Source organism: Desarmillaria tabescens, assembly GCF_030435595.1.
Source record: "Desarmillaria tabescens strain CCBAS 213 chromosome Unknown EV420scaffold_14, whole genome shotgun sequence".
Taxonomy (NCBI): domain Eukaryota; kingdom Fungi; phylum Basidiomycota; class Agaricomycetes; order Agaricales; family Physalacriaceae; genus Desarmillaria; species Desarmillaria tabescens.
This window is the reverse complement of record NW_026848313.1, coordinates 311,971-333,864: the sequence shown is the minus strand read 5'-3', so window position 1 is coordinate 333,864 and position 21,894 is coordinate 311,971. Positions and strand designations below refer to the sequence as shown.

At 48.7% G+C, this 21,894-nt stretch overlaps 12 protein-coding genes across 12 annotated transcripts; 6 read left to right on the top strand and 6 right to left on the bottom strand.

Moving 5' to 3' along the window:
- Nucleotides 1–113: 113 nt before the first annotated feature.
- Nucleotides 114–2,067, top strand: EV420DRAFT_1268652 (uncharacterized protein; the record flags this gene model as incomplete). The annotated part of the gene is made up of 5 exons (XM_060467457.1): nucleotides 114–494; nucleotides 550–750; nucleotides 810–933; nucleotides 993–1,270; nucleotides 1,324–2,067. 5 exons carry the CDS (start codon nucleotides 114–116, stop codon nucleotides 2,065–2,067), a joined length of 1,728 nt encoding a protein of 575 aa, XP_060331776.1.
- Nucleotides 2,068–2,233: 166 nt separating this feature from the next.
- EV420DRAFT_274300 (uncharacterized protein) lies at nucleotides 2,234–3,248 on the bottom strand. Its single transcript, XM_060481503.1, has 5 exons — nucleotides 3,166–3,248; nucleotides 2,947–2,976; nucleotides 2,863–2,894; nucleotides 2,716–2,808; nucleotides 2,234–2,536 (listed from the first exon to the last, which is right to left on the bottom strand). Exons 1-5 carry the CDS (start codon nucleotides 3,215–3,217, stop codon nucleotides 2,471–2,473), a joined length of 273 nt encoding a protein of 90 aa, XP_060331775.1. The 5' UTR covers nucleotides 3,218–3,248; the 3' UTR covers nucleotides 2,234–2,470.
- A 78-nt stretch (nucleotides 3,249–3,326) lies between these two features.
- On the bottom strand, nucleotides 3,327–5,772 carry EV420DRAFT_1536661 (uncharacterized protein). Its single transcript, XM_060472886.1, has 5 exons — nucleotides 5,618–5,772; nucleotides 5,503–5,568; nucleotides 5,179–5,457; nucleotides 4,309–5,126; nucleotides 3,327–4,257 (listed from the first exon to the last, which is right to left on the bottom strand). The coding sequence occupies exons 1-5, from the start codon at nucleotides 5,646–5,648 to the stop codon at nucleotides 3,556–3,558; spliced, it is 1,896 nt and encodes a 631-aa protein (XP_060331774.1). The 5' UTR covers nucleotides 5,649–5,772; the 3' UTR covers nucleotides 3,327–3,555.
- A 58-nt stretch (nucleotides 5,773–5,830) lies between these two features.
- EV420DRAFT_1641782 (uncharacterized protein) lies at nucleotides 5,831–7,803 on the top strand (the record flags this gene model as incomplete). Its single annotated transcript, XM_060477281.1, has 13 exons — nucleotides 5,831–5,887; nucleotides 5,936–5,968; nucleotides 6,017–6,107; nucleotides 6,142–6,176; nucleotides 6,227–6,406; nucleotides 6,462–6,491; nucleotides 6,548–6,824; nucleotides 6,877–6,907; nucleotides 6,961–6,986; nucleotides 7,045–7,056; nucleotides 7,113–7,485; nucleotides 7,537–7,546; nucleotides 7,597–7,803. 13 exons carry the CDS (start codon nucleotides 5,831–5,833, stop codon nucleotides 7,801–7,803), a joined length of 1,362 nt encoding a protein of 453 aa, XP_060331773.1.
- Nucleotides 7,804–8,216: 413 nt separating this feature from the next.
- On the bottom strand, nucleotides 8,217–10,313 carry EV420DRAFT_274203 (SHQ1 protein-domain-containing protein). Its single transcript, XM_060481502.1, has 6 exons — nucleotides 10,117–10,313; nucleotides 9,742–10,069; nucleotides 9,458–9,689; nucleotides 9,275–9,405; nucleotides 8,776–9,223; nucleotides 8,217–8,726 (listed from the first exon to the last, which is right to left on the bottom strand). The coding sequence occupies exons 1-6, from the start codon at nucleotides 10,189–10,191 to the stop codon at nucleotides 8,570–8,572; spliced, it is 1,371 nt and encodes a 456-aa protein (XP_060331772.1). The 5' UTR covers nucleotides 10,192–10,313; the 3' UTR covers nucleotides 8,217–8,569.
- Nucleotides 10,308–12,081, top strand: EV420DRAFT_1620130 (ADC synthase; the record flags this gene model as incomplete). Its single annotated transcript, XM_060475547.1, has 6 exons — nucleotides 10,308–10,319; nucleotides 10,369–10,582; nucleotides 10,631–11,368; nucleotides 11,418–11,625; nucleotides 11,672–11,979; nucleotides 12,044–12,081. The coding sequence occupies 6 exons, from the start codon at nucleotides 10,308–10,310 to the stop codon at nucleotides 12,079–12,081; spliced, it is 1,518 nt and encodes a 505-aa protein (XP_060331771.1).
- Nucleotides 12,082–12,101: 20 nt separating this feature from the next.
- EV420DRAFT_1332926 (ribosomal protein S2) lies at nucleotides 12,102–13,186 on the bottom strand. Its single transcript, XM_060468830.1, has 2 exons — nucleotides 13,003–13,186; nucleotides 12,102–12,950 (listed from the first exon to the last, which is right to left on the bottom strand). Exons 1-2 carry the CDS (start codon nucleotides 13,172–13,174, stop codon nucleotides 12,115–12,117), a joined length of 1,008 nt encoding a protein of 335 aa, XP_060331770.1. The 5' UTR covers nucleotides 13,175–13,186; the 3' UTR covers nucleotides 12,102–12,114.
- A 121-nt stretch (nucleotides 13,187–13,307) lies between these two features.
- On the top strand, nucleotides 13,308–15,782 carry EV420DRAFT_1674687 (heat shock protein 70 family; the record flags this gene model as incomplete). The annotated part of the gene is made up of 9 exons (XM_060479136.1): nucleotides 13,308–13,360; nucleotides 13,414–13,463; nucleotides 13,517–13,655; nucleotides 13,708–13,726; nucleotides 13,785–13,963; nucleotides 14,014–14,446; nucleotides 14,497–14,954; nucleotides 15,027–15,184; nucleotides 15,241–15,782. 9 exons carry the CDS (start codon nucleotides 13,308–13,310, stop codon nucleotides 15,567–15,569), a joined length of 1,818 nt encoding a protein of 605 aa, XP_060331769.1. The 3' UTR covers nucleotides 15,570–15,782.
- Nucleotides 15,484–17,128, bottom strand: EV420DRAFT_1536589 (P-loop containing nucleoside triphosphate hydrolase protein). Its single transcript, XM_060472885.1, has 6 exons — nucleotides 17,033–17,128; nucleotides 16,907–16,985; nucleotides 16,782–16,861; nucleotides 16,450–16,725; nucleotides 15,979–16,399; nucleotides 15,484–15,921 (listed from the first exon to the last, which is right to left on the bottom strand). The coding sequence occupies exons 1-6, from the start codon at nucleotides 17,119–17,121 to the stop codon at nucleotides 15,763–15,765; spliced, it is 1,104 nt and encodes a 367-aa protein (XP_060331768.1). The 5' UTR covers nucleotides 17,122–17,128; the 3' UTR covers nucleotides 15,484–15,762.
- Nucleotides 17,129–17,150: 22 nt separating this feature from the next.
- On the top strand, nucleotides 17,151–20,293 carry EV420DRAFT_273937 (chromatin assembly factor 1 subunit A-domain-containing protein). Its single transcript, XM_060481501.1, has 11 exons — nucleotides 17,151–17,259; nucleotides 17,316–17,330; nucleotides 17,389–17,487; nucleotides 17,534–17,645; nucleotides 17,694–17,976; nucleotides 18,027–18,224; nucleotides 18,277–18,348; nucleotides 18,399–18,774; nucleotides 18,821–19,495; nucleotides 19,547–19,962; nucleotides 20,017–20,293. Exons 1-11 carry the CDS (start codon nucleotides 17,235–17,237, stop codon nucleotides 20,047–20,049), a joined length of 2,304 nt encoding a protein of 767 aa, XP_060331767.1. The 5' UTR covers nucleotides 17,151–17,234; the 3' UTR covers nucleotides 20,050–20,293.
- Nucleotides 20,012–21,027, bottom strand: EV420DRAFT_273936 (uncharacterized protein). The gene is made up of 5 exons (XM_060481500.1): nucleotides 20,961–21,027; nucleotides 20,778–20,914; nucleotides 20,477–20,726; nucleotides 20,343–20,422; nucleotides 20,012–20,293 (listed from the first exon to the last, which is right to left on the bottom strand). Exons 1-5 carry the CDS (start codon nucleotides 20,984–20,986, stop codon nucleotides 20,199–20,201), a joined length of 588 nt encoding a protein of 195 aa, XP_060331766.1. The 5' UTR covers nucleotides 20,987–21,027; the 3' UTR covers nucleotides 20,012–20,198.
- A 68-nt stretch (nucleotides 21,028–21,095) lies between these two features.
- EV420DRAFT_1763275 (uncharacterized protein) lies at nucleotides 21,096–21,892 on the top strand. Its single transcript, XM_060480738.1, has 2 exons — nucleotides 21,096–21,326; nucleotides 21,386–21,892. Exons 1-2 carry the CDS (start codon nucleotides 21,110–21,112, stop codon nucleotides 21,685–21,687), a joined length of 519 nt encoding a protein of 172 aa, XP_060331765.1. The 5' UTR covers nucleotides 21,096–21,109; the 3' UTR covers nucleotides 21,688–21,892.
- The last annotated feature ends 2 nt before the right edge of the window (nucleotides 21,893–21,894 follow it).

Here is a 21,894-nt window from a genome sequence, read left to right as displayed (position 1 = left end):
AACAGCAGCAAACAATCACATAACAGCCACTTACTACTTAGCACTGACAGCAACGATCCAAGTCAAAGCTTGGGGGATTCTTTCATTATCCCGTCTCTTGTGCAGGCATCAGCATGGGAAACAGCTCATCATCTTCCGGTCGTGGTCATCATGATGATACTGTAGACTTTGGCCATCTTTCGCCCCAGGGTGTTTACACAGGTCCCAGAGATTGGAACCAAGCTGTCGTCTCCCAACTCATTTGCGCTCGACGACTGGCACCCTTTTACCGTCCACTAGAGGACTACGATGAATCGTGGGATGACGACCAGATACTTGCTGCTAGGAAAGAACTACCGGACCCCGAGAATGCGGACCAAATGACACGAATTGAAGCCGCGCCCAGCTCGAATGGACCCAAGACAAGCAGCAAACGACCGAGCACGCTCAAGGAACCAGCGCGTCCTGAGGCATCCGTTTACAGAGGTGCTGTTGAATGTCCTATTTGCTTTCTTGTGAGTCTGCTACTGCTCTGACTACAACCATTTATCATTACGTCATGTCTCTCAGTACTATCCCCCAAACATCAATCATTCCCGCTGCTGTGACCATCCAATTTGCACCGAATGCTTTGTACAGATAAAGCGGAGCGAACCGACTACTACCCATCTAGTTTCTGACCCTGCTGCTTGCCCTTACTGCGTCCAGGAGCATTTTGGCGTAGTGTATACCCCGCCTCCATGGCGGACAGGTATTGGAAGTGACGGGGCGGTGTGTAGCTCTCAAGTGTCTCTACACCGGACTCTGACTTAATGCGGCTGGCTTACTAGATCTCACCATGGTCATCCGACTCACCTAAAGGCTCTCAGCCGTCGATACCAACAGCGGGTTACCCAACTCATAAACGCCGACAGAAGAGTTTCAGTGCGGATAGTCCAGAGGTTGTGACGATTGGTTTGTCTCATATCTTGGTTTTTTTCGTGACAATCCTTACCTTCGTCAATTCTTCCAAGATCAAATTCGGCCTGACTGGGAGGCCAAGTTAGCCGCCGTGAGAGCAGCTGTTACTCGTCGCGCAAACAGGCGGATAATTATGCGACAAGTAGGCGATCGCCTTATTCCTGTTGGTGTAACGAGCGGTCGTGTGCATGCCCTAAGTCCAGAGGAAGCTGCTGCTGCTGCTGAGAACCAAGACACAGGTGGGAGCAGGCGATCTCGTAGACGACAACAAGCTTCCGCGAATCAGGGTTTCGAGCAGTACATAGGTTTGGGTGGCCAGGACTTGGAGGAGGTAGGAGTACTTTATCTGTTTGGAAGGTCTGAGCTTGACGTATCAATGAACAGCTCATGGTCATGGAGGCAATGCGTTTATCGCTACTGGAGCACGAAGAGCAGCAGCGGAAAGAAGCAGAAGAGAAGAGGAAGGCCGCGAATGCCAGCGATCCCGAAGCAGCAGCAGCAACTACTACAGAGTCTTCTGGCGCAGGATCTTCGGCACTTGAAGTACCCCCGTCAGACCGAACTTCCGGTTCACTTACCTCTACGCCTTCGACATCTCTTACGCCGCCGTCTCCTGCTGGTACAGAATATTCTCCAAGTAAACGCAGGTCATTTATACCCTCCAGAAGTCGCACTCCATCACCACCGACTGATTTATCATGGCGGAAACAATCTCCTAATCCCGCTCCTTTCAGTACATTAAATGCCGCTCTAAGCGCTACTTCCACTGCAAGTGCCGTCCTTAATGCCAGTCATGATCCCTCTAGTACGAACGCTACGATTAACGAACCACAAACGTCTTACAATCCAACTCATGATATTCCTGCAATAACGATTGGTATTCCACCGGAATCTGAGCCTACAAATTGGGGGGGTCAACAGAGTAAACGTCCACCACCTATTCATACGAATTCTCAGCCGTCCTCTGTGCATTCTGCAGATTCTCAGACGGCACCAGGGTCATCATATGACAATTTACCGTCGTCGCCGGAATCTATGACACAAGAACCTTTATTAAGCGAGAGCGAGGCAGTTGCATATTCGCGGCCGCGGACGCCGACAGGAGACGAGAGCAGAGATGAAGGGTGAGTCTAACGAATTATTCTTCCACTTTTGCTTGTTCACCAGAATGTTTGCAGAGAGAGACATAGATCATTATGATCGACCAAGTTCATTATGACCTATTTGGACAATCTCAGAACTCATCACTAGCATTTGCCTGTAATTCGTAACGATAGATCATACTACACCTGCACATAATAGTGCGCCTCAGCTTATTTAAGTACTAGCATTCAACACCGCTCCCAGTTTTTCTCTCGTCATCTCCGTTCACTAGTAATTAACTTGTTTCCGATAACTATAAATATTTTCATGGTTCTAAGCGCGAACTTAGAAGTCTCGGTTACACTGAATGACGACACATGTCCAAAAATTTTCCTCGACGGGACCGGCAAAGCGTAAGCAGATACATCAATACAGCCGCTCCCGGGCCTCATTTCCTGCGAGAAGAGTCCCATATGGGTTTTCGCAAATCGGGATCGCTATCATCCTGTGCTGACTATGCATGGAATAGCACAAATTGAGGTAGTAGCAGAGCATATCCCAAAAATAGTTTAAGGCAAAAGCGGCGAAGGAGAGGGATTAACGCGGACAGCGGTTTGGATTTACATGTGTTGGAAATAGGAAAGAGGCATGATGAATGGAAGGAAGACAGGGAACAGAACAAGCTGCACGCACCTGCGCTTGTAGTTGCCGAGTAGTTTGTTCTTCTCTTTCAAGTCGCGCAGCTCGAGCTGCATCCACTTTACGTTGCATGTCAGGCGGCATTCTCTACGTGGAGAGTTATACATTTTTTGAAGGTAAATACAACTGTAGGACACTCACATTGTATAGTTGCTCTTCGGAGGGAACGGTAGCTGGTGAGAAGGGTCAATACACGCGAGTATACTAGTGTATTTTCCCGCATACTTTTCATGAGAAGGTAGCCTAGGCCCAATACTAACCAGACACCGCGTATGCAGACATGGATCGCGATCCCACAAAATGGAAACGAAAGATGATTTTCGGATTCCAGAAAATCCGAGTCCGAAATGTCGAGAAGGGCGGAGGTGAAATAACAAGTATACGTTGAACAAAGCACAACATCAGAGATGCAAGGTGAAGGATAAAGTAAAAGTAGTTGCTTACAGCCAGCCGTTGCTCCTGTGACTTTAAACCAAGGAAATCCCGGAGCAGACATGATTGAAACAGAGTAAAGATTATTACGTCAGTCAGACTGCTGTCGGAGCTTGCGATCATCTAAATTTGCTACTCGGCTGTTGCTTCATTCTTTCCGACTCGGGATTTGATGCAGCGAGGCTCGAACCTCTTGGCTGGCGCCGTCACGCGGTAAGCGTACAAAATCCAGAAATACATTGTTACATCGACGTTTACTAGTACTAGGATAGCAAGGTACTGAACAGCATATATACGTTTAACAAACAAATACAGAAATGCGAAAAGATACGAATAAATGCTGTGTAAATCAACTCAACCCCAGAGCACTCGGATGAGGACTCGTCAGCGCTACCTGTAAGTCTAAGATTTACCCGCCACAAGTAGTCTCGCGCTGCTGGTGCTTGGTCGGTTTCTTTTGTATGCAAAGCCAACCAAGTCGCTCGATCTCCGGCTCTGAATTTCGATCCTCGCCAGTTCCTGCTCCCACTCCCTCACTTCCTCTGAGCTTCGGCAGCTCGAACTGCTGGAAGTGATGCTCGTCATGCTACTCGTCCCCGAACTAGTACTGCTTCCACTCGGAGCAACGCTCATTCTTGGTGCATACAGATACTGGCTACCGTTTCTGCTCCCCGAGTCCATTGTCCCTGGTCGATGGTACTTGATCCTCTTGAATACCTCCAACGACGGCACGGGTTCGCGCTCAGGTGGGCGTGATACAGAAAATTTGGCTAACATGTCTCGTGGGCCGGCACTAGTGTGTGGCCTACGGATAGGTGCTTTACCCTTGGCAGAGTGACTAGTCGGTTGCCGTGACGATCCAGAAGAGACTGTATGTCCATCTGATCGCTCGGACGGTGGACGAGGTACCGGAGTTCCCGGCAGGTCGTCGTGTGTCCGGCGGGAGCGTCGGGGTGATTTAGATTTTGAGCGAAGCGCCTCTTGTTGAAGTGACTCGTAGTTGGCTAAGGCAAGCTGGCGTTCCGCATCGTTGGTTGACACAATAGACAATTCCCGTTCCTCTAGCTCCAAAGACTCGGTACCAGAAGGGCTGGTTACGACAACCTATATGCACTAATGTAAGAAGCGGCGAGCATGACAACGACATGTACTAACCTTGACACGAACAAAGAATTTGACGGATACCAAATCGGTTATCACAGTTTCTCCAACGGCCCATCGGCTATTGGACTTCGGAACCGGCCATGGTACAGTGAGAGTTTTGGCAAGGATACCGTTCTGATCGCGAGTGAATGGACCAGAGGATTCCATTCCGGCGACAGGATGAACAGATGTGCGACCGTGAGGCAGCTCTGACGGTGTAGGTGGGGTCGAAGGACTCTCCGAAGAACTGCCGACATGAAGCAGAGGTCGTTTTTCGGCAGTGGAAAGGGTAGTTGTTGAAGGAAAAACTGTGTTCGGGGTGAGAGTAGGATGAGAAGAAGCAAGAGAAGAAGATGATATAGATGCATGGGTATTATGGTGTGAATCCTGGTATGATGAAATTGGAGAATGCGATAATGGTGACAGTGCTGGTGAGTGATGCTCGAAGATGGCTTGACTTATAGGTCTTGCGGAGGTATTAGAGTAAGATGCTGGTGCCGTTGAGCGCGCTGAAGCCTCATTGACGCGTATACGGCGTTCAATGATGGCACTCGCACTTCGAACCGACACTGAGGCATCGTTAGGTAAGAGATATAGATGGACGGACACTAGGTCCATGGGGCCAATTGGGAACGATGGACACTTAATGGCATAACGAATCCGGGGAGCGCGGGGCTTCGAGGTCTGACGGTCGAGGGGAGGTATAGATGATGACTGCTGGCGACGGTGAGAAGGAAGGAAGTGAGCAGGGATGTCATAGCGAGTTAGAGGTAATTCGGCGTGCTTCACTTGGCGAGAACCGACGGCGGTTATAGGAATATGATTGAGAACTAGCCGTAATTCAGTTCAGAATGCCGGAAAATGAGGCAAACGAAGACTCACTAGCTTCGACACGCCATAGACACCTGTATTCCACAAAGGACGCCGTGCTGAGACCGCCGACCTTGGTAGGGATCGAGAATCTGAAAGGAAGCTCGAGGTCGCCGATTTCGCCGTACTCTTGGCCCTCTGGCTTTTCCCAAAGAACCTTTGTGTAATCGACCAGCACATTTGACTGTAAGACGCCAACGCGACCCAGGACTAGCTCGTAACATCGTACGGAAACTGTAATAGACCTTGCCGGAAGCATTTTGAGGTCCTGGTCGAGTCTTGTGAGGACGGCTAGAGGAAATCAGCGACGGGATGGGGCAGACGAACAAGACTGACCTCCATCCACCTTGACTGGAGTCAAGCCGAGGTAACCAGTGTAGGGAAAGTAACGTACGCCATTACCTAGAGACGGATATGAGACCGGATTTCGAGCGACGACACGGGGACGCACCTTTCGTAGAGCCTAGGATGAGGCGGACCATTCGAATTGGGAGGGGTAGCGGTGGGAGGTCCAAGAAGTTCGTCAAGAAGCAGGAGATTTGGAGCCATATAGTACAGAAGCAATTTATTTATTTATTTATTTCACATATGTCTCATCTCAGCCGGGTTCTTAATTTAAATAAACCGGTTGCCTATTTGTCTACGTCGCCTCCCGTCCCTCACCATGCCCTCGATGCATTCTCTCTACATTCCCTTCCTGCTGGCAGGCATGATACTTACTGTATATCATTCGTATTCCGTTCTCTTCCTTGCTAATATTCTTATCTAGGGCTCCAGTAACTCACTTTGGAGCAAATGGCAGGTACGATAGCCGCTCCGTTCTGGTTGGCCCCTGTTAACCAACCCTCAGGATATGCAATGTGTAGAGAATTGTGACGACACGGATGTCAGCCATCGTGTTCTGTATGAACAGCCTGTATGGCAGACTCTGCAGATGTTTGGTCAGTGTTGATACTCGTTCTTCTTGTTGTCCAGTTAACGATAAACCGCATCAGTCGGAGAAATGCTATGTAGGTGCTATCTTCGCATCTGGGTCGCTTGATTAACTCAGTTGGCAAAGGTTTCCTCCCCGTATTGTACACGTGGATCCAATCTAAGCGCCGAATACCTTCTATTCATCTTGATACCGACTCTCCAACTCGGAGCGTCCATCCCTCTCAAGAACGCACCTCAATCTCTTACTGGAGCCAAGGTTCTACTCTTGTGGATTCCCGCGGCGTGTGACCTCACCGGAACCACTGTACGTATGCAGAATGGTGTGATATCAAGTCGAGGTTTCATCTCAAACTTCACAGCTGATGAACGTCGGGCTGTTGTATACGCCTGTATCAATCTATCAAATGACTCGGGGAGCTCTTGTCTTGTTTGTTGGCTTCTTTAGCGTTGCGTTTCTTCGCCGCCGGCTTTGGTTGTACCAGTTCAGTCGCTTGTTTACACTTGCGTATCTTTTCATTCTAAGTCGAATTTCAACTTTAGATGGGTGTCCCTTATTGTGGTTATGTCTGGTGTCGGATTAGTCGGATTCAGCGGGTCGCTCATCAAGGACGCCGTCAAAGAATTCGTCGGACAGTCCATGCCAACCTGGATTGCGTCAGTCAGCTCCGACTTGCCGCCGCCAGAGCCTATCGAGAAGCCCGAGGCCACCACTGTTCTCGTCGGTATGGTTTTTCTTCCGCGTTTTCGGCAGGCCTTCTTAATAACTCACGTTAGGCATCTTCTTCATCCTCTTTGCACAAGTTTTGTAAAGCCAACTTCGTCATGGATACTTAATATACTTGACTGACATTCATCTAGCACGGCAACTCAGTTTGTTGTTGAAGGTCCGTCATCATTCCTTACCATATAACATTTTCCCCATTCATTTCCATCGCATTATAGAGAAGATCATGGGTTCGTAATCGAGATTTTCCTGTGTGTTCGCTAGATCTGATAATTTACATCTCCAGGTCAATATTCAGTTCCCCCTCTGGTCGCTGTCGGCTACGAAGGCTTGTTCGGTGCTATCTCCATTCTGCTGATTCTCCCTATCCTCGCTACACCGTCCGTTTCCAAGCAGTCGGCGTTCTTTGATATCCCCCGAGGCTGGCACCAGATGATTGACACGCCTTCTGTATTGTATTCCGGTATTGCCATTGCGTGCAGCATTTCCTTGTTCAATTATTTCGGGCTCAGTGTTACGCGACACGTCAGCGCGACCGCTCGTTCTTTGACGGATACCTGCAGGACGCTCTCCATTTGGATAATTAGTTTGGGACTGGGCTGGGAAAAGCTTCTATGGCCAGTCTCGTTGTTACAGGTTCTCGGATTTTCACTATTGGTGTAAGTTTCATATCCTTACGGGTCATTGGTATACTAAAATTTTGTGCACAGCTACGGCACGGTAATGTTGCATCTGATTTACAACACCAGTCCGCTTAATCTTCGTTACAGTTCATGTTCAACGGACTCGTTCCTGCTCCAGCATTTTTACTGCCCGCAACCACCGAGCAGAATCGTCTACCAGAAGAAGAAGGTCTTCTATCATCTCCACTGGATGAGACAGCCGCCCTTCCGGCAGATCTCGGGCAGAGTGGTTTTGATGTGGTTCCCGAAGAGCAGACAGCTCATGCTAGGAAGCCATCTGTCCGTACGGATTAGAAATAACGCCATATCTCGTTATAATAATTGTATGTTTCGGACACTTATTGATTCGCATTAATATTCGCTTTCGACGTGGACCATCTGACATGCGTCAAGTGGATGGCTGCATATGGACTTGGCGAATGTTCGGAACGAGGAAGTAATCCGGATATGATATTTATGTTCAAACCTGCGGCATGGGCAGATGCACAAGTATCGTAATACGTACGTATATAGACGAAACGGAAGGCCAATGGCGGTCATCGGATGGATTGGAATACAATGGTACTGACATCAAACATGGGATGATATTACTTATGAGCGCACCTTGGACAAGACATGCCAGATACGGTGAAACCCAAGTGATGACATGTCATCGATAGAGCGATATTTGTCGGCAAAGTACCGTTAGACTCGTGAACGTGGACATGTCGTTAATGTGCCGAAAGCGCCACTAGAGCCAGAAGAATCAAGTTTAGATATATGTAAATCATTTTACAAACTTAGCGGAAACTTGATGTAACCCTTGAGAAGAACTTGCCAGATCCAACATATATACATTGATCAAGTCGTTATGTCTACTTGATGTCTATACAGACAACGGCTCCGGCGTTTGACGTTCTATAAGTAGAGACTCGATTGAGATAAGGAGTCACACCAATCGATCAACCTAACGTCGTCGTCAAAAACGGGCGAGCTAATGTCCGATGTTAACACGCAGACGCGCTCAAATTCGGTGATTGTGACGGGAAGTGGGCAGCGTCCCCAAACTGGCGCAGGGCCATCAGATGTCATCATCGTCCGAATCTTCGTCGCTGTCTGAACTCCTTACTTGGGCATCAAGGACCAATGCCTCAAGTTGTTCGAGATCCCAACCAATCGAAGACTTGGCTATTTTTGCGGATTTCACGGATTTCCCTAATAGCTGCAGAGTTTCATCCCTATAATGATTATCAGTCCGGGTATCGTAGAAACAGAAGGATGTCGTACTTGGCATGGACTTGAATCCAGACACAAAAATCGTTCACCCATATTTTGCTGTAAATGTAATAGACCTCATGATGGTCTAAGATGTCCTTCATTTCCAATAGGCATCGGGCCAGTGTCCTTCTGCCTTTCATTAGCAGCTCGGCGACATCTAAACGACACCGCTCGGCCAGAGTAAAGGAGCGGTAAAGTGGAAAGGCGAGGCTGCGTCTATACGACGCAATGAAGGTCGAAGCAATTTCAGATGGAGAAAATATGTCCGCATGGGTAAAGGTTTGATCGCAGTAGGGTGGGGGATCTAGCGCTGAGAAACAGGGTGTTAGAGAACTGATGGTCCAAGCACTTTCGGGAGTGGGGTCATGGTGTGTGGTCCGGGACTCGTACGAGTATGAAAATAAAAGGTTGATCAGAGTCAAGTACAGATTGTGCGTTTCCATTGCGGTCACGAGAACTGCCGCGTATCAGATCAACGTAAAGCGCTAAGAGAGAAATGGCGCCTTACACTCTACCCGCGGCAGATTCAGCATGACGAGTTCTTCGGCCTCAGTAAACTGGAAATCGCCGGAGGTATTTATATGAGGATGGGACCACGACAAGAACGGTTCGATATTATCGGACTCTGCGAAGTCTGCCCTAGAACGCATGGTTGGTTGCAGTGCACGATCAGTCGAGAAGACTACATTACATGTAGTATTCTTCATCCCATTTATCATCCTCGTGCTGTATGCGTATGTGACGTCTTTCTTCAGATGACAACTGTTCCGCTTCTGCGCCTAATTCGTTTACTTCATTTTCAGTGTGAGTAACATGGACGAAGTATCCCGAATGTCGATTCAAAAAGCCATAGGATGTTGATAAATGCAGGGGAGGTAGAAGGTCAGGAACAGTCTGAGGCATCTGCCAATCATTTTGGGCGGCTGGTCAGAATCGTCAACACATTCTCATGAAGGTGAGAGAGCAAGGGGGAACCTTCTAATACATCAGGCTCGATGGAAAGAGCCTGAGTTTTTGCAACGAGATCGTTATCATCTTCAGGGCTCGAATCAAGTACTTCGATTTTGACTTCATTGCTTGACGGGCGAGGCGCCAACAGTTTTGCCAAAAGATCTAAATCACGGAATTCCTGCCCTCGCGTCTGCTTTGTTAGCACAACAGTCAGGTAGCCCGTTCCCCCATCGTAAGTCGCTGATGACTTGTCGTCCTCAAGCAATGCGTGAGAGAAATTAAGGCGCAAGAAATACGGATTTATATGGAGCGTGAACAAAGTGTCGTCGACATTCAACTCGACGTCCGAAGCCTGGAATTCTTTCAGCACAGACCTAGAGTGCCAGACCTGCGACCTACCCTGACAGACGGACAGTAGACAGAGATAACGACGGACTCGACGGTTTGGCGACACGAAAATCGCGGGGTGATCATGGACGGAATTGGATCGCGACTGAGTCACGCTTAGACGTTCAAACATTTGACCGGTATTTGTACTTAGTCTCTGCCATTTGCTCCTAATTGACGCCGTTCCCTTCTGCGCTGTGTTGATGGACGTTCAAGTGAGTCATTGCAGGCAGTTGAGCCGCTGAGCTAATTCATCCTATCCAGAACCTTCCCGCATATCCTCCTCTGGAAACAGTTGAGCAGCTCATCGTCAAAGAAAAACAAGGAAACTGCGTGCCCGTCTATGTTGAACTGCCAGCAGATCTGATAACACCATGTATGGCCTACTTGCGCATCGCCAAAGACTCAAAGTACAGCTTCCTTCTGGAGTCTGGTATCAGTGGGGAGAGCATTGGTCGATATAGCTTCATCGGCGCTGGTGAGCAGTACTTGCATTTCTCGTTGCGCCGTCTTCAATGTCCACTAGATCCCTTCAAAGTAATTAAAACAGGCCCCGGAGAGGAACACAATGGCGATCCCATGTCTGTTCTTCAGAAGGAATTATCTCTGTACCAATACGTCAAGATTCCCGAGATCCCCACATTTACTGGCGGCGCTATCGGTTACATATCCTATGATTGTATCCAGCATTTTGAGCCCAAGACCGCTTGCGAACTCAAGGATACCTTGCAGATACCCGAAACTGTCTTCATGCTCGTCGACACTCTCATTGTATACGACCACATATTCCAGACTCTAAAAGTTGTGTCCCATGTGTTCAGCCCCAGAAATGCGGGCACAGGAAGTTTGTCGTTCGTATACCAAACTGCCGTGGCCAAGGCTCGGAGACTAGCCAAAGTCCTCCTCGTAAACACTACTCCCGAAGTTCTCCAACCTCCGATAACCACACTGGGCGTTGAAGGCGTGTCCAACGTGGGGAAGGAGGGATACGAGGCATTTGTCACCAAGCTGAAGGGCCATATAGTAGCGGGAGATATCATTCAGGCCGTACCGTCTCAACGGCTTGCTCGTCCTACGTCTCTACACCCGTTCAATGCATACCGGCATTTGCGACAGGTCAATCCAAGTCCATACATGTTTTACCTCGACTGTGGAGACCTGCAGATCGTTGGTGCAAGTCCTGAAACGCTCTGCAAAGTCGAAAAAAATGTCGTGTTCAACCACGCCATCGCGGGAACAACGAGGCGCGGCAAGACTCCAGAAGGTTGGCGACTGCGTTTGTCTGCTTAATACCTACTGACATCTGCTTTAAGAGGACGCCAAGCTAGGGGCTATCTTGTCAGCTTCCGAGAAAGACCGCGCAGAACATATAATGCTTGTAGACCTGGCTCGAAATGACGTGAACCGCGTCTGTGAACCCAAGTCGGTCAAAGTGGACCACCTCATGAGAGTCGAAAAATTCAGTCATGTGATACATTTGACATCCCAAGTCTCTGGAACGCTCCGTGAAGGCTTGACTAGGTTTGCTTGCTGCAGATTTTCGAAAGTCTTCTGATGATTGATCTAGGTTTGATGCATTCCGCTCAATCTTCCCTGCCGGGACAGTGTCCGGTGCACCGAAAATCAAAGCTATTGAAATTATATCGTCGCTTGAACAAGAACGTCGCGGTGTTTATGCAGGCGCGGTTGGTCGTTTCGATTTTTCAGCTGACGAAATGGATACGTGTATCGCTATCCGAACGATGGTGTTTAAAGACGGTACAGCATACCTTCAAGCAGGAGGAGGGATAGTCTTTGATAGTGAAGAGGAGGACGAATACATCGAGACCATCAACAAACTGAAAGGGAACGTTCGAGCCTTAGAGCAAGCAGAACGTAAGAACTATTCGCACTATTCGCTTATATTAAACACTTCAAAGCTTATGCTCTTACCTTGCAGAATATTGGTACGAAATTCAGCAGGGACAGACCAAGTAATATGGATAGAGCATATGAAATGTATATTCAATATCAATAATCCCAGCCATGCCCGTCGGGCTTTTGCGGTGGCCTTCCTTGAGACCTACTATCAGGGGAAGACTCGCCGTCAATGTAGGAATCGGTATCCAAGTCAATGTCGGGTAAGTCTGTCTGAATGGTCTTCTTCATCCTCTCGTCTATCTCCCACAAGTCTGGCATCTGCAGCACTTGCTGCCTGATAGCAACACCCTCTCTAGCGGCAACGCTGAGTATCCCAGCAATAAGCTCGGCCGTACGCGTGCTTTCGTCATTGGCGGGTATGGGGTACATGACGAGGCGGGGGTCGGCATTAGAATCGATGATCCCGATAGTAGGAACATGTTCGACGGCGCATTCGCGAATGGCATTCATATTTGCGAGAGGATTGAGAAGAATGACAAGGTCTGGTACGACCTTATTTTTGGTTACGGTGTCCTCGCCGAACATTTGAAACTTGTTGGTCAATGTACCAGGCAGCCACCGCTCCCCGACATGATATCCCTGGCGTCCTACACGTCTAGCGGCTTTCTCAACCACGGGACGAATATCTGGTCGCGTGCCAACGAAGACGATTTGTCCACGGTTGTGTGCAATCGAACGAACAAGGTTGACTGCGCGACGAAGTAGAGGTAGTGTACGATCCATATCGATGATGGTAATGCCTGCTCTCACACCATATGCATATGGCATGAAATTAGGGTTCATAATGGAGGCTGCATGGCCAAAGTGAGCGCCAGTCGCGAGGAGAGCAGACAAGGTGGCTTCTGCTGGGGGCCTTCGAAGGGAATCCCGTAGTGTCCATGTATTTTCGCGGGTTTGGGTGGAACCGTACTGTTCCATAAGTTTGACTGCGCAAAACAGGACTTAGAAAATATATCAATGGGGTGAACCGGGACGCACTCAGTGTTGTCCGCTGCACACGATCCATCTGGAACTCGGTCCAGTCCTGGGTCGTCTCAAGACGCTTATTTGCAGGCTCATCGTCGGTGGCGGAAAGTCTGTACAGAGTACGAGTGAACCGTTTGACTGGTATACATCGCTTGGCCAAATTGCCTGCGTGATGTGAGAGCATAAGAAAACGGATGTGGCTGTGCTCGGCTTACAGCTGCTTACTTCAGCCATCGATTTTGGGCCAAATTTTTTTTCTTCCCTTCCACAACGCAACCCGTGCCCCAATCCCCTCCCTCCCTTTCCACTTCTTCAAAATGGATGACCTCTTCGATGGCGCTGTCGGTATTGATCTCGGTACCACATACTCGTATGTTTCTCTCTTTTCATATCGTTTGGACGTTTTTCATGGGGTCGGCGTAGATGTGTTGGTGTCTGGCAGAACGACCGAGTAGAGATCATCGCCAACGACCGTGAGCTGCCTTTTTTCATGACATGCTCCAAACTTGTGCTTATTGTTGCTCAGAGGGTAACCGGACGACACCGTCCTATGTCGCCTTCTCTGCTGAAGAGCGATTGATCGGTGACGCCGCAAAAAATCAAGCCGCCATGAACCCTCGTAACACGGTTTTCGATGCTAAGCGGCTCATTGGTCGTCGTTTCGAGTTGAGTGCCTTTTGTTCTTATTCTTGCTAGCCTTTCTCACCGAGTATCCAGTGATCCCGATGTGAAGAAGGTATGAAAATTTTACCTGTCCCGTAAAGACGAAAAAACTCCATCTTTCATCGCTTCAGGACATCCTCCACTGGCCTTTTGAGGTTGTGGAGAAGGACGGATCTCCTCTGATCAAGGTCAACTACCTTGGCGAGGACAAAACTTTCAGCCCCCAGGAAATCTCATCCATGGTCCTCACGAAGATGAAAGAAATCTCCGAGGCTAAGCTCGGCAAGACCGTGAAGAAGGCCGTCGTCACGTATGTTGGTCTTTTGATGGCGCCGGTTATATTGCTCATTTTTTTAACAGCGTCCCCGCATACTTCAACGACTCTCAACGTCTCGCTACCAAGGATGCTGGTGCTATTGCTGGTTTGGAGGTCCTCCGTATCATCAACGAGCCCACGGCCGCCGCCATTGCTTACGGTTTGGACCGTCAAAGCAAGACCGAGAAGAACGTCTTGATTTTCGATCTTGGCGGTGGAACTTTCGATGTGTCTCTTCTCAACATCAGCGGTGGCGTGTTTGCCGTCAAAGCTACCGCCGGTGACACTCACTTGGGTGGTGAAGATTTCGATAACACCCTCCTTGAGCACTTCAAGAATGAGTTCAAAAGGAAATCAAAGCTCGATATCTCAGAAGATGCCCGTGCCCTTCGTCGTCTGAGGAGTGCTTGCGAGCGTGCCAAGAGGACTCTTTCCAGCGTCGCGCAAACTACCGTCGAAGTCGACTCCTTGTTCCAGGTATTATCACCTTTTCAAAACATTCTTCTAGCTGACGTGACATGCTTTAGGGTGAGGACTTCTCTGCCAACATCACGCGGGCTCGTTTCGAGGAGATCAACGCTGCGATGTTCAAGTCCACTCTTGACCCCGTCGAGAAGGTCTTGAAGGATGCCAAGATGCCCCGTGAGAAGGTCGACGACATCGTCCTTGTCGGTGGTTCCACGCGTATCCCTAAAATCCAGGCCCTCGTTTCGGAGTACTTCGGAGGCCGTCAGCTCAACAAGTCTATCAACCCCGACGAAGCTGTTGCATACGGCGCTGCCGTCCAAGCTGCTGTCTTGACTGGCCAGACATCCGAACAAACCAAGGATCTCCTACTTCTCGACGTCGCTCCTCTGTCGCTCGGTGTTGCCATGCAGGGTGACGTCTTCGGTGTTGTCGTACCTCGCAACACCCCCATTCCTACCAACAAGTCCCGGACATTCACTACAGTCGAGGACAACCAAACCACTGTCACTTTCCCTGTGTAAGTTCACTCTCTTCCTTGCTTTTTTCGTGCTAACTTACCATTCATAGCTACGAAGGAGAGCGTACCCAGTGTCCGTGACAACAGGTTGCTTGGAGAGTTCGAGCTTACTGGCATTCCTCCTATGCTGCGGGGTCAAGCCGAGCTGGTTACTACCTTCGAGGTCGATGCCAACGGTCTCTTGAAGGTCTCTGCTCAGGATCGTGCATCTGGCCGCAAAGCCTCAATCAGTATGATTTCTCAGATTATACTTTTTCCGATTTCATGTTGACGATATTTATTCCAGGTATCACGAACTCCGTCGGCCGTCTATCCTCCGCTGAAATCGACCAAATGATTAAAGACGCCGAGCAATTCAAGATGGCTGACAAAGAGTTCTCTGCTCGCCACGAAGCCAAGTCGGATCTTGAAGCTTACATTCATCAAGTCGAAGGCACCATCACCTCACCCGAAATTGGCATGAAGCTTAAGCGGGGTGCTAAGTCGCAGGTGGAAGCTGAATTGGCTAGGGCGCTTGAGAAGTTAGAGATTGAGGATTCTACCGCCGATGAGCTGAAGAAGGCGCAGCTCGGTATTAAGCGGGCCTTGCAAAAAGCCACCGCCGGCATCCGGTGAGCTCCCCAAAAAATAGGCAGTTGTATTGTGTTCTCGATGTTTGCATTTACATAACTTTTTTTACTGAACTTCATTGTCGCGTCGCATGCTTGATGATGGTCTATCGATATCAGTGTAATTTGTATAAATATCGCTGAGAAATAGCTCAATCTAGGTATACAGTAGACAAAAATAATCAAGCGCACAGGAAGACTTATGAGACAGCTTTATTGACGCGTAAGCCAACTTCTAGTATCCATAGTTCCTCGTCCGCCCCATCACAAAGAGCCTTGTCGGCTTCAGCGAAAACTAGACCGCATTGAGATTTCTGTTTTGCGTTTAGGGTGTGATGTAGTACCACGAGATCATGAAGCTACCGCAAGACGTTGTTAGGACGAGAGAGCACGTAATGGTGAAAAGAGCTGGGCACCTGAGATAATACTTGAGACGCGGAATATCCTTCTCGGATGATCTCCTTCACTGCCGATCTTATTTCCTTGAAGCCAGGCTTGGGGGTGGTGCCACTCATTGATTGATCCATGTCAATACCTAGGACACCAGCGAAATTATTAATAATATCGTCGGGAACAACGCCTGCGATTTCTTGGACGTCACGAGGTGTTATTGGAGTCGGAGGGCTTGTCGATGAAGACAGACGTGAAGCTGACTGGAGGTAGGTAATGGCGCGTCGAAGGTCGCCGGAGGAAGCACTGATCAGGGTTTCGACCACTGAGGGCTCTATTGTGATGTGCTCTGCAGTCGCAATATGCATTAGGCGACTAGATGATGATTGGTTGTCCAAGGAAGTGAAGCGAAACTTGGAACAACGCGAGGCGAGCGGCTCAATAATTCTAGATGTCTTTAATTGGCATCGCGAAATTCGACTTGGGAGTGAACGCACCTGGTGACATAGTTACAGACGAGGCAGAACCGTGTAATGCGCGCGTATGTTTCCATGATACGTCGGAGGGCACCTTGGGCATCCTGGGTCATAGAATCGGCCTCGTCGAGAATAACGATTTTGTAAGGTGGACATGGATATTCCTTTCCGTCTGACGAGACAGCTTGGGCACGAGGAGTTTGGCGCGCAAAGTTCTTGATCTTTTCGCGGACAATTGAAATGCCACGTTCGTCAGACGCGTTTAACTCGAGGACACGATTACGGAAGTTTTCCGGGCTGCGATAGAACTGGTTTCTAAAAAGAAAATCTAGATTTTGGAATAGGGCGCGTACCCGAAGAGCTGCCGGGCAAGGGCGAGGATGGTCGACGTTTTGCCTGTCCCTGGTGGTCCATAGAACAGCATGTGGGGCAGCTAGGACATGTTAATAAAGGCGAAAGGGTGAAAGGACACGCATACATTTGTCGATGTCAGTGTCTTTCTGAGGACAGCAACAGTGTGCTCTTGAGCAGAGACATCGTCGATAGTTTTAGGCCGGCTGTTGATGTCAGACGCGGTAGGACGACCATTCAGATAACAACGCACTATTTTTCTACCCAAGGCTGCAATTCAGGTTCCACGACATGCTTCAGTGACGCCTTGGTCGTCTGGGCTTGGGGTTTGAAGAAAGACATGGTTGTCACAGTCGCGTGACGCTCCGTGACTATCGTCTCTTTTCTTGCTCTCACACCAGCTTTTCCGTCGCGTCCTTTTCAAGGGTTCTGCGACCTGTAGACCCAACGACGCGATGGCTACACCAACCATAATAACAGGTGAGCACTTTGCCGCATCCCTACCTGAATTCTGGGTCTAAATCGCGCTCCTCCAGTCAATCCAGAAGCGCGTGCGTCGGCAGGCCACGCGCAATTGCAATGATACTGACATACGTGTTGATGTTCCAGAGAAGACAGAAAAGCCTTTGACGGTGGAAATTAGAAACAACAAGGTCGTTTTCAAGCAAAAGATCGTCTCTCTTGAGAAGCAGTCAGAGACTCTTCAGGGTCGGTCCCCTTATATTCTGGCGTACTCTGCCTTATCATGCTTTAGAGATCGTCAAATTTCGCGAACTACTGGAATATCGCATGTCTAGTGGTGGTAGCCCTCTTGTCACAATACCCAATGAATATCAGCCTGTCGTTGCCAAACTGGCATTCGAAAGGTATGCAGCTTTCATTGGTTCTCTTGATATCAAACTGACCTTTTGCAGTGATAAGTCCTTGCAAGTTATTGCCAGACATATCAAGCAAGAACTACTACCTGTTCAGGACGATGAAGATAGAGATGTATCTGCCTGTCTACCTGTGGCAGCCGTCGAAGCTGTCATCAAGTCCACGATGAATCGTAACAACTACGGCTTAGACGCGTTACCCGGAGTCAAACTTCCTTCATCTTCGTGTGTTTGGCGATGGGAAATGAAAGAGCAATATAAAGATTGGCTGCCCAAAGCAGTACGAGAGAAAACGGAAGCTAGAATCGCGGAGAGAGTCGAGGTGAGTTGACTACAATCGATATTCCGGACAACTGTCGAGCAGAAATTTAGGCAAAAAAGGTGTTGAAGACGCTCTTTGAGGCTTTGCCACAGCAAGAGCGGGATTCGATGCTTGGTTGTAAGGGTGCTGCCACTGCCATTTCTCCTGCGAGAGACGCATTACAAGCATTCCCCACGAATACCTCCCAGGAGGATGCCGTTCACCTTTGTTCGCAGCCGGAGCAGGACCGAGAACTATCGAAGGAACCGGTAAGACCTCTCCATCTATTTGCGTCCACAATTCATGTAGATCTTCGCATAGCCGGACAACCAGAGCGGTGGCAGTAGTAGCAAACGTCCCAAGAAGGCCGCGGATCCCGTGAGAGCAGCAAAGGTATGCTTTTTAGACTGTCAACTCATTCTTCCCACCGAATTATCATTTAGGAGAAGGAGAAATCAGAAAAGAAGGCTGCAAAAGCGGAGAAAGAGAAAAAAGAAAAAGAATCCCAGAACAAGTCCCGCTCTTTGATGGCGACCTTCTTCAGCAAACCTAAAGCTTCTGCTCCTGCTCCCACTAGCAGTAAGCCAGAGACACAAGTCGCGAGTTCGTCGACTACGACATCGGATTTCGATCGCATGTTCAAACCCTTTGTGCTGAAGAAGGATGCCGAGCTCGCCCCATGGAACCAGTTCCTCCAAAAACGCTGTCCACGTGGTTCACAGGACGATGTTATAGTCATTGACGACGATGACGAAATGTCAATAACGACTACATGTCAGAAACCCTCTGAAGTTCAAGTTGAGAAACTGACACCCCAAGGTTCGGGCTTCATTATGAAAGAAAAACTTTCGCTGACAACGAGCAGAGCGTCTACAGGATATTCTGTCTTCAATTGCAGGTCTCGCGCCTTCCCCGACGCGCCGTAGGACATCTACGCCGTTTAAAGCGTATAGCTCCGTTTCAGTTCGGGATATGGTTACTCAGCTCTCCGAAGCCGAGGTAACTGGGGACACAGGACTTGTCCGCGAACTGCTCTCGAAACTCTGTGATCGCGCAACTGTCCCCGCTAAGGTGTTCATATTCGCCGACGATGCGCGGCCTGGTTATTTCGGAACATGGACAAGAAGCTCGAAAACGATAGGGCCGCGAACACCGCTTCATAGAGACACCTTAGAATTTGATTACGCGTACGACAGTGGCGAAGAATGGGAAGAAGAACCACTCGGCGAAGCGGACGACGTTGTCGACGATGAGGACGACGAAGGAGAAGTAGAGGATCCCGACTCTGATATGGGTGATTGGCTAGTGGACGATGACGACGAAGAGCCGGGAACACCCTTGGAGGATAGGGAGATGTCTTTTCTACCCGACATTTCTCGTGCGCCCAAACGAAAACCCGAAGCGACGGAAAACAAACCGCCGAAGAAGAGAAAAATTGTCGTCCCTCTAGTGCCTTACGCAAAAGGCCCTTATTGGGAAGATGTTATCGGTGAATGTCCATACGACGCGTTCAAACCTTATCGCATCAGACTTTTCAACGGTATGTGTCTTGTTCGAAATTTGATCATTGGGTTTAAGTTCATCTCTTCAGACACTCCATTCCCTATTAATCCTTTCACATTTTGCTCAATGCCACAACAAATACCATCGGCATTTGCTGCTGCATCCAGGCATGATGACCATGGATTCACTGTACCTTCGATCCCTGTTCGACCCGGTAAAGCCCAGGAGTCCTCCAACGTGGCCGTACAGCCATGGGTTGTCGTTCCGAAGGATTCTGTGCCAAAGAAGGTGGCACCTCTACCAAAGACAGTGTTTCCCGAGGCCCATTTACCGTTATTACTTTCCAAGATCAACGCACTTCAAACGACCAACTTAACGTTCCTCGTCGAAGCCATATATCAAGATTTACGGGCGCACAAGGTCAAGAAGAATGCAATCGAGGCCAAGGTGCGAGAGGTGGGAGAGAAAAATAAAGACACGAAGTTCTGGAAGGTTAAGCCAGACGTAAGTGACTTGAGCATAGATTCAGTGTCTTGACTTTGACATTGCGTCGCACAGTTCGAGCAGGAGAACACCGCTACGCAGGCATAAGGATATTAACACATTTCTCATGTCCTATCTAACTTAAGTTGCTCTTTTATGGCTCCGTTTTTGTCTTGGTTTCTAATAAACTAGACGGACTATTATACACATTATGAGGCTACATGTGCTGGACATTCATAAGTATCCTGATACACAGATCAGGATGTAGCCGCTGTCCATAGCTGTTCGGTATATTCGACCTCGGTGTGTCTCCCATCAAACTGTATGCATTGGATGTCACCTGTCAATGAGCCTGAAAATGGACTCAGGAATCTGTTGTTGTTACAATCTGAAGTACTTACAGACTAACATCTTGGAGAGATTCCCCTTATTGTCATTGATGGGCTCAAATCCAAGACCCTTGAAGACCCTCAGTCGTAGACTACAAAATATTATGAGGACAGGAAGAGGTGAATAATTAAAACAGTCTACTCACGCAGTACTGTCCAGCTCCCGCTTATGTTCAGCGGCGGGGTCACAATCTTCAAGCTGCCTCGCTCTCTCTTTTAGAGAAGAGAGTTCCGCTTCTTTACTAACAACAAGGCCCTCCATGCTGCTAATGGCTTTCCCTAGAGTTAGACCGGATACATCCAGCTCGTTCAGAGCAGACGCGTGGGCATCGGCAGAGAGGACGGAAGACGGTCGTGTAGATGATATTCGTGCAGCGTCAAGAGCCTTGGCAAGGGCTATGCAGATACGGTGGCAGCGAGAATTTCAGAGGATGGAGTTCCACTCACCTTTGAAGTCTGCATGGGCTTCCTCTGCTGTTTTCTTTCTATCGGCCTTCGAGGCAGCAATCTTTTCTTTCGTCTCCGCAATTGAAAGATAGTCTTCGTCAGGATCTATCATGGTTGCCATGTCTCTTATGAGTTTACTAGAAAAATTTTTAGATGTTTCCAAGGAGAAGAACTAGAACTAACATGGCTTCATTAATATCAATAGACATTTCGTGTTGAGTAGAGGGAAGAGAAGGTAGCCAGACGGAACGGCGCCCGAGACACGAACGGTCACAAAACACGTGATTCTGAGAGACCAGCTCAATTCAAATTGGGAATCGGCCCTCTCTTCCATGGAGTACGATACAAGCGTTCGGGCGGTCTCACCAACCAGCTCAATAGGCTCTACATGTCACGATCAGACGTCGGCTTCTGATGGTGAATTATCTCAGGCAGCTTTCGAACGGAAATGGGAAGCAAAGATTGGCCTAGGAAAACAGAGAGTTGACGAAGAAAAGGCTGAGTGCCATGTACTCTTTGCACGGCCAACTACGCCGAGCAGTGAACGATGTAAGTGTGTCTAGTCGTCGTGGTAGATCTTTGATTCACATCATGCTGTTTGATCTTAGCTTTGTATGAACGAATTCTGCACAATCTTCGCTGCGAAGTCGACCAAATACGCGATAACGAAATCTTCGAGCAAAACATGTCGTTTGGGCCAGACACCCTTGACCAGCCTTCCACAAATGACGTCGAAGAGATTCTGCAGAGCATGATGTCTGGGTCATCTTTATCCACAACAGCGTCCAAGACTGGAACTGAGTGGGCCGACGAATCTAATCATAGTTTTGCAACATTCGGCTCCAATGTTCGAGCAAGTAGTTCTGCGGCAGGGAAACGAGACAAGGACAGCCGGAGACTTGCCGGATAGGATCATTATTTTCTTTACTTCGTTGCCGTTATCTCTACTTGAAATCACCCCACATATCGCTTCAGCCCTCGTAGCATACCAATACCTTACCAGTACCACACCGCAATTATCATTATTTCGGAACCCTTAATTATATTTGCAGGCTTTTTCGATTGGTGGAACAGCTTGTTGCACTTATTTGGCTGATTATTCAGCCGATCTAGCACC